Source organism: Chroicocephalus ridibundus, chromosome 4 (assembly GCF_963924245.1).
Source record: "Chroicocephalus ridibundus chromosome 4, bChrRid1.1, whole genome shotgun sequence".
Classification (NCBI taxonomy): Eukaryota; Metazoa; Chordata; class Aves; order Charadriiformes; family Laridae; genus Chroicocephalus; species Chroicocephalus ridibundus.
Window position 1 is genome coordinate 46,146,242 of NC_086287.1, and position 8,374 is coordinate 46,154,615.

Sequence of the window (8,374 nt, forward strand, 5' to 3'; positions counted from 1 at the left end):
CCTGCAGCAGCAGAGGGCAGATGGGGGGGGGTCCCCGAGACCAGGCTGTGGTGGGCACAGGGGCACGCCGTCTCACAGATGGGCATCATAGTAGTACTCCAGCAAGTCAAGCTCATCACGCTTGCTTTTCCCAGCTCTGCGCAGCCCCACCGGCCGCTCCCAGGCCACACGGGTTCTTAGGCGAGGCTGCTTGGGCTTGATGCCGTAATCTGCGGGCAGAGGCTGGGCTCAGCCTTGTCCCCCAGCTCATGGGGCTGGGGACAACCGCCCACCTGGAGTGGGTGAGTGCATGGAAGGGGGTTTTGGAGGGGCAAGGAGAGCACTGTACCATCCACCAAGCCAAAGTGCTGCTGTGGGAGCTCCAGGGGAGCAGAGAAGTCCTCAGGGACTGAGTAGCTGACCCTGCGGCAGAAAACCAGGGACAGGAGTGAGCTGAGACCCTCCAGTACTTGCCCCCACCCTGCTTGTCTTCACCCAGTTCTTGAGGGCTTGGTGCCACAAGTGCCAGACCAGTGGCCCTGGGCTCCCTCTGTAAGTACCAGGGCAGGGAGGAGGAGGAGGGAAATGCCATCACCTCTGGCGCGGCGGGAGGGCAGCCCCCAGCAGCAGGGCGAGCAGCAGGAGCCAGCACCTCATGGCGCACCCCGATTCCAGCTCCACAGCGAGGTCACAGAGGAGCCACCCCAATGGCTCCGGGACACCAGCTGGGTTGGGCAGGAGGCAGGCCCCCCCCCCCCCCCCCCCTCCCCGAGATGTTGCTGCCTACCCGCTCCAGTACATGAGCTTCTGGTCCTGGGCTGCCTGGTCCTGCCCAGGCCACGCTAGCTACTCCCAGCCTGTCTTGCGCAGCTGCACACCCCTCCATGCAGCCACAGCTCCAGGGCTGCTTCCTTGTCCCTCACCACCACCCTTCACCTCCCTCTCCCTCTCCCCCTCTCCAAGAGCAAACTCCTTCATCTCCGTACCTCCCTGTCCCCAGGAGTGAACCCCCCAGCGCTTTCCAGGCTTTGCCGTCTTCAGCATCTTCCTCTGCCAAAAGCCCAAAGGAAGGGAGCACAGTCCCTTGCTCGTGGCTTTTCCACGCTGCTGCGGTACAGGGTTTGTAACGCTGAGGTGGCCACACAGACCCCACGTGCTGACGGAGCCCTGTGGTCCTCAACTGTAGTGGCCCATTAGAGGCGGGGGTACATCCCGTTTCAGGTGCTGAGGCAAGAGCTGCGACCCCTGCAGCCCCAGCGTGCCTCAAGGATGGTTCTGGTAGGAATGTCCCTGTCACCCCCTTGAGGCCAAGGCACCTGGCCGTTTCCAGCTCCCAAGCTCTGCACAGGGCTGGCAGCCGCCTGTGGAGCAATCCAGCGCCACCAGCTGGCTACCCCTTTGTCCTGGCCCAGGGAGCCTCCACAGCAGCTCACCGAGCAGACTGATGCCTCAAACTGTCCACCAGTTAGCGGAGCAGGTATAAAAAGATGGCCATGGCTATCCAGGCCCCTCCTGCGCCCTTTATTAAGTGTGGCAGCGCAGTATTTGCTGAATTGAACTCTTCATTTCTCCTCTGCCCTTGGCCAAGCCCCCCCGCGCGCTGGCTGGCAGCCATTCCGCAAACCCTTTTAGCACACAGTAGGTGCTAGGAGAGCAGCCTGCCAACTGCCGCTCTCCATGCCCCAGGGGAACCCCGGGAAACCGGGGACTGAACCAGGCACCTGGAGTTACAGAGACCACAGTCACCAGCTCAGCAAGGCATGGAGCCCTGCCTGACACAGGCCAGAGCAAATGGCTTCTAAGTGACAGCATACCCCAGGCTGGGCACCTGCAAAAGCTGCTCTTTCTGATAGAGAGAGACCTGCTGACAACCAGATAAAAGGGGAGCCCATGCAAACAGGGGAAGAGAGGTCCTTCAGCTCAGTTCTTTCCGTTCAGTCAGTTTATTTGACAGACATGCCCGCTCCAAGCAGATCGGCCAGGCACGGCCAACATGAGCAGGCCGCAGGTCAATCTCAGCGCCATGAGGTGGGAGACAATGCTCTCCAAAAAACACTACACTGGCAGCTGTAAAAACAGGAGAAAAACCAAGTGCTTAAAAAAAAAAAAAAAAAAAGAGGTTGTCCCATCACCACCGCTGCAGCCACAGAATGGTCCAGAGGAAGAGGCAGTCAGGGTCTCTCCGCACACGTGGTGTCCATCATTCACATAACGGTAATGTCCACCATTAAAAAAGAATTACATACACCCTCTCCCCACCCTGCAGAACAGGAGTTTCTCATTGACGGTTTAACTGAAAATTAGACGTTATCAACATCCCTCCCCCAGCCTGCTTGCCCTCCTTAGAAACGTCCAGCCATGATCTTAGCAGAGAATAATCATCTTCTTCTCATCAGCCCCAGTTATAGAAATAGATTTTCTGCCAAGCAGGCAAGTAATCCATCAGCGGCCCTGAAACAAGAGAACAGAGGGATCACACACATGGCAAGGCAAGAACTTGAAGCTGTATGCATACGGGGCAGATGCCCCCCTCCTCATTATGATACCAAACAATCCCAAATCTCCAGTTACACAACTCAGATGAACCCACGAATAGAACGGTTACTTTTGCCAAGATGGGAGACAACTTTGGGATGGGGTGACAGAGATTAGAGCAGGACCAAGTGGGGTGTGAAACACAGTCAGCACAGCCACGGTGTGGGACACCACTCGCTCAGAGCTGACGTGTCCAAGCTCCAGTGGGAAGCGGGGTCTACAATGTGCAAGGGGAAAACCTGCATGCAGCGAGTCAGGAGGACACTGCGGCGGCACAGAAGAGAGGGACACAACTCAGCAATAACAAGCAGGTGCAGACACAGAAGCAACCGCTGTAGACTGAAAATGCTTATGTGGCACATGGCGTAATGCAGGCTCCAAAGCCTCTCCAAAATCACTAACTGGAAGAAGCGGCTCCTGAGCTAGCCAGCTTTGTGACCTCCCCAAAGAAAGGACAGTCCCACAATGCCAGGCTAATCTAATGCCATATCACTGCCATGAACCGCTCCAGGAAAGGTTTCACTTCAGCAGGGAAGAGGATGAGGTGAAATTCTGTCCCATAATAAAGGGATCCACTGGTGAAGGACTAGAAGATAGACCTGGTTCAGCCCTTTGGTTTAGAATCAGCTCCTGGCTGGGCAACTGTTTATCCCTCATGCTGGCACTGCAGAAGAGGCATCAAGGAAAACAGTTCAGAAACCGGGGCTGCAAAGCAGAGCTCTGGTGAACCAGCTGAGGTGCAGAAAGGCAGCCCAGGAGACCGGGAATAGGGAGTTTTACCACTGTGGTTGAGCACAGGTCCCTAATAGCCAGGAAGTAAATCATCCTTTCCTCTTCCAGTTGAAAACACAGAAAGCATCAATACAGGGTACACCAGTGCTAACCATTTAGGGATGTCCCAATTCCTTCCTCAGGTTGGAAACCAATTGACAAATGTTCTGCCCCACTCCTCTGATTTTTCTCCACCCAACAGAAAAGGGAATATAGCAGTGGGGCCCACTTACGCGTGACAAAGCCAACTCCAGGCACATAATCAGCCAACAAGCGCAGGAGGAGGAGAATCCTGCCCCTAGGAAGGTAGAGAGTATGAATGAGTTGAGCGGGACACACCTCCTGCCCCAGCTCTTGAATACAGGAACAGCAGTGACAGCTGTTACGCAAGGGCTCGAATTAACCTGGTCAGAGGCACCCAGACCTCTTCAGATCTACTCACCCAGTCCCCTGATGCTATTTCTGTTAAAAGGGAAATTTTCAGCAAAAGCCCAGCAGGGCCCCCTTACTCTGAATATCGGTCATAGAAAGGAGATCTCAGCAGGTAGTAGAGCAGTAGGATGGTTCGTCGCCTCAGCTCTGCTCGCTCTCGCCTGTTCAGGTCTTTCAGATCACTCAGCAAACTCAGACTGGAAGGAGAAGGGCAGAGAGCTAACTCACGGCCACAGCAGCCAGCAGGGAAAAGAAAGCGGGTCTCCAAATGCCCTCCGTTCTCAGCTCCACACAGAGCAGGCTGCACCAGCTCAGAACAGAGCGCGCTGCAAGTGTTGCAGAAAACACCTAAACGTGTCAATCTCCCAGTTAAAGACCAGCCCCTGTGCGTATTTCTCTCAGTAGGGCCTGCCCAGGATTGGGGAGCAGGGGGAAGTGTGATGCTCAGCCACCACCAACCTCAAGCACCTGCAAAGACTCTTCCTCAGACTGACCTCGAGATGTCCAGGACTGCTGAGAGGAGCCAGGGTTTCCACGATCTTTGGCCCCACACTCCTAAACTCAATACTACGAACACAGTCAAGGAACAGAAAGAACCAGAGATGCTTAACTAGAGGCACGCAGACAAGCGGTCCCCTGGGTACCAGCAAAGCTCTGCTGAGTGCAGGAGAATACACTCTAAGGCAGTGCTGGGGGAGGCCAGGGAAAGGGGCTGGAGGACTTGCGCCCGCAACTCCAGGCGCTGAGGCTACCCATCAAGGCTAGGAGAAGGGAGGAGCCCTGAGGCCCCTGCCTCAGCAGAGCAGCAGGAGGCAGAGAGAAGCCTGGAGCGGCGCTGCCCTGCAGCAGGGCCGAGACCCCAGCACCCTCTGCCGGCACCCGAGGTACAGCGTGAGCCTGCACGCAGCCAGGGCAGGATACGGTGGAGCAGAGGGCGGGTAATGTAGATGGATTCTGCGATGGTTTCTTGGAGACCCAGAGGGGTGGGAGGCTGGTTCATCTCCTCTGCTCTTCGGCTATGCGACTCCTCTCTCTGCTGGGGGGAGCCCCAGTGCCGGGACTGCAGGGATGGGGCTGAAAGAAGCAGATCAGGTCACTATACCACGCTTCCCAGCACCACCACCCCGCTGCTTTCTGCGCCGTGAAGGTGTGAAACAGGAACGCTTGAAGAGCTGTGCACAAAACTGCTGTAGCTGACCAGCGCCCTCAGAGCTTGCCTCCAGAGGGGACAGAGCAGAGAGAGATACTCGTAAGGTCCATGTTTCTCAAAGTGTAACCGTGCTGAAGGATTGTCTCCATTGCATTGCACTGGGGAAAATACAATTTAAGTGCTAGCCTTGCAGCACGTGCCTGAATCCCTCTTGTTTTGATATCCCCCCACCCACAGGGCCCAATGACTGTCAGGATAAGCCCCCAAAACAAGGTTCTGCTCTTTATCGCCCACACCCAGGTCATACACAAAGCAGACAGAGCAGAAACAGTTCAGGCAAGGACAGAAAATGGGCTCAGCTACTTACTGTTCTGGAGAGAGCGCACAACACGGCTGGAACGCCTGCCAACATAGGTCTGATCCTTCCCTGAGGAGTTGACTTCCATGTCTGTAGGAGAAAACAGCCACAGGGGTAAGGCTCACCCCAGAGCTGGCAGCACCCTTCCCTACCTTGCCATCAAAAAGACTGGACTGAAAGTTCCATCCCATGCAAACCAGGCAATCCTGAAGGGTCTAACACTATGCAGACCTGCCAGAGTGTGAAAAGGTAAATCTACCTGACATTGCCCAGGCCTAGGATCTCTTTCCTCACCGTCAGACCAGGGGACGCGCAGCTTGACTCACAGATCAGCCAGTGCTTCCAGGCTTAGACTCCTCCACCCCCTCCTTCCAGACTGTAGGACAATCCTGCCCCTAGGCTAACCTGGGCTCTGCAGAGTGTGGAAAGCGCAATACAACTTTGCTTTGTGTACCAAAGCCTTACAGTTCCCTGTGCTGACCAAGCCGCTGCTACGATGAGTAATTCCTAGCAGGACAAGACATGTGGCCCAGCAAGGCGCCACGCCAATGACAGCACCATGGGCTCACCTTGTGGGTGGAGAGGCTGCTGCTGCTCCCTGTTCAGCGGGACGATGGGAGGAGACGTCTGGATGCCAGCTTTGTACCACAGCAGGAGCAGGAGACGAAGGATGGCTCTGTGGGCAGACATAGAGAAACCTTCAATACCAGGGTACAGAGCTGGGCTCCTGTCACACTAGAAAGGTGGCTTCCACAGAAGAGAGGAAACACTCAGGTCTGCTCAGGGCCACTGGCAAGGCAAGGGGGGCAAGTGTCCCCTTCTGCAGCACAGTATCCAGCAACCACGGGGCTCCTAATTCCCCCTGCCTCAGCAACCATCAGCTCAATCCTGTTTGGGCTTTTTCTTAGGGTACTGCTAAGCCCCCACCAGATCCCCCTTCCGAGCGCAAGCTGCCCCTTCCCCTCCGCCCGCAGCACTTACTTAGCCAGCTGGATGAGGACAATGATGGTCCACCGGCCCATCTCCCCCCACACCCTGGCTGTCCCCATCTCTGCAAAGACCTCCACGCATTCTAGCACGCTCAGCCAGGTCAGCAGCTTCTGCTGGGGCAGTGACTGCAAAACACAGAGGGGAGGAGGGGGACAGGATGCAGGTTCTGCTTGGGAGTTAAACGGTGCTGAAGTACAGCCCAGTCTGGCGGGACTCTGGGAAATAAGCACTGGATGGCCTTGGAAGTCACAGCTCCAGAAACAGAAAGTGGTGCCTCCACTGCAGACAGAGTCTACACACGAGCCCACTTCTCTACCTCCAAACAGGGGCAGACGGAGGCATCACAGTATCACACAGAGCTGCTACCCCAGAAACAGGGACAAAATCACAGCTATGTCTTGGATTGCCTTCTACCTCAACTGACATGGCAGGACAGTCTCCTGGGTTGCGGCACTGTGCTTGAACTCCATGGAAAACTCTCTCCTCCTCCTTGTCCCAGAGCTGGGATACATGACAAACCTCCTCCCTCATTAGCGTTGATGAGGGAGTATGCTCAGAGTAGAGGGAAGGGGACCCAGAGCCCACAGTCACATTAGGGCGAATGCCTGCTAAATACAGCATCAGTCTAGATCTCAGGTGTGAAGTCCAAGACAGCGGGTGCTCTTCCATCCTGGATCCCTGCTCCCCATGCGGGAACTTGCTGGTGCTGTCACCCGCAGGATTTAACCCACCGAAAAGCATCAATAAAGATAATACAGATGAAATTCACTTCAGCCTTTAACAACTGGGGAGGCAAACCTTCTGCATTTCTGTTTGTTACACACCTGACAATCCAGTCAGAGAGCTGCCAACAACCAAACCCACACACTGGGCAGGCTTGCAACAGAAGAGGCTTGTCTGGAAAATAAACGCCCTCCTCGTTCCCTAAAGGGCCTAACAAGTTCTGGGAGCCAGCCTGGGGCTCTTGCAAGAGAGACATAGAAGCAAGGTGCTTATGTTTGTTTTGCTCAATACCACATGCAAAGGAAGAGTCTGAGGGACAAACTCAGCTTCAGTACTCCAGAGCCACTGCTCTGAAAACAACAATGGTTATTCGGGAACACCTTTGCCTATCTCAAGTTCTGAGCTTCCCAAAAAACAAGTGGAGCTCCTGGTGCAAGTCAGGGCCTGATGTCTGTGGTCCAGGGAGTGTTCTGGCCACTCCTCCTAGCCAGGAGCTACAGGGCAGAGCTGCCGTTTACCCACATTCAGAGCCTGCCTCTGGCCTCTACATACCTGATAGCAAAGAGAGGCCACTGCAAAGACCTGTTAGTTTCTACAGACACTCCCTGAAAGCTTCTGCAAGGAATAAAGCATGTGTCCCAAATTCTCCTCCCACAAACTCCAGCCTTACCACGGGGAGGCTCCGTTGCAGCTCCTTTCGGAGAATCCAGTCATTTAATAGCACTAGGAGGTTGGAGGCAGAGTACACTAGAAGAGAAGGAGAACGACGCAGTTATGGGATGCAAGGAAAGCAAACCAAACCGGGACTGCTGCCTCTTCCCCCAGAAGAAGATGAGGAAAGAAGGGCAGCAAGACGCACAGATTCCCCCCATAAGCTGCCGGAGGATGCAGCCAGGCGTGAAGAAAACAAGAAGTCCGGGGAACGGCCCTGCCTGCTCCCACCCAAAGGCACGCTGCCAGCCCCACAGCCGGCGGGCACCGGGCTGCCCCCCCGCCCCCGGCTCCCCGCTGCCCACCTACCCAGCTCCGACAGCGCGTGGGAGTCCGAGAAGCGACCTGCGAAAGGAGAAGAGCGGCTACCAGACAGCGCCCGGCGTGCGGGGAAACCCCCGCTCCCCGCTGGGCCCTAGCCCCCCGCGCCCCCCGGGGGCAGGTGCCGGCCTAGGCCCGGGCCCAGGCCCCGGTAGGAGGGACGAGGGCCCGGCCGCCCCCTCTCCCGCACCTGGCAGCAGGTAGGAGAGGCCCCGCACGGTGCCTTCCAGCTGGGCCGTGGCGGCCGGGTGCCGCCTCACGTACTCCTGGTAGCGCTGGCACAGCAGGCGCAGCCGTGCCACCGGGCCGCCGCCATCGCGACCGAGGACCGGAGCCACCGCTGTCGCCGCCATGGCTCTCACAGCGCGGCGCGCTTCCGGGGGCCTCCAGCGCGCCTGCGCGCC

At 56.7% G+C, this 8,374-nt stretch overlaps 2 protein-coding genes across 2 annotated transcripts; both read right to left on the minus strand.

Moving 5' to 3' along the window:
* Positions 1 to 72: 72 nt before the first annotated feature.
* FREY1 (Frey regulator of sperm-oocyte fusion 1) lies at positions 73 to 636 on the minus strand. The gene is made up of 3 exons (XM_063331388.1): positions 575 to 636; positions 329 to 402; positions 73 to 209 (listed from the first exon to the last, which is right to left on the minus strand). Exons 1-3 carry the CDS (start codon positions 634 to 636, stop codon positions 73 to 75), a joined length of 273 nt encoding a protein of 90 aa, XP_063187458.1.
* A 1,277-nt stretch (positions 637 to 1,913) lies between these two features.
* On the minus strand, positions 1,914 to 8,370 carry PEX16 (peroxisomal biogenesis factor 16). Its single transcript, XM_063331948.1, has 11 exons — positions 8,161 to 8,370; positions 7,959 to 7,994; positions 7,609 to 7,685; positions 6,207 to 6,340; positions 5,795 to 5,901; positions 5,235 to 5,315; positions 4,639 to 4,791; positions 4,212 to 4,284; positions 3,795 to 3,914; positions 3,519 to 3,583; positions 1,914 to 2,430 (listed from the first exon to the last, which is right to left on the minus strand). The coding sequence occupies exons 1-11, from the start codon at positions 8,321 to 8,323 to the stop codon at positions 2,372 to 2,374; spliced, it is 1,068 nt and encodes a 355-aa protein (XP_063188018.1). The 5' UTR covers positions 8,324 to 8,370; the 3' UTR covers positions 1,914 to 2,371.
* Positions 8,371 to 8,374: the final 4 nt, after the last annotated feature.

Excerpts from the sequence above, each read along its gene's own strand:
- FREY1 (XM_063331388.1), bottom strand. The coding sequence starts at position 636 with ATGAGGTGCTGGCTCCTGCTGCTCGCCCTGCTGCTGGGGGCTGCCCTC. Across the intron at positions 403-574 it reads GCCCTCCCGCCGCGCCAGAG|GGTCAGCTACTCAGTCCCTG; the intron begins GTGATGGCATTT and ends TTTCTGCCGCAG. Across the intron at positions 210-328 it reads GCACTTTGGCTTGGTGGATG|ATTACGGCATCAAGCCCAAG; the intron begins GTACAGTGCTCT and ends CTCTGCCCGCAG.
- PEX16 (XM_063331948.1), bottom strand. The coding sequence starts at position 8,323 with ATGGCGGCGACAGCGGTGGCTCCGGTCCTCGGTCGCGATGGCGGCGGC. Across the intron at positions 3,915-4,211 it reads GCAGTCCTGGACATCTCGAG|TCTGAGTTTGCTGAGTGATC; the intron begins GTCAGTCTGAGG and ends TTCTCCTTCCAG. Across the intron at positions 2,431-3,518 it reads TGGAGTTGGCTTTGTCACGC|GGCCGCTGATGGATTACTTG; the intron begins GTAAGTGGGCCC and ends CTCTTGTTTCAG.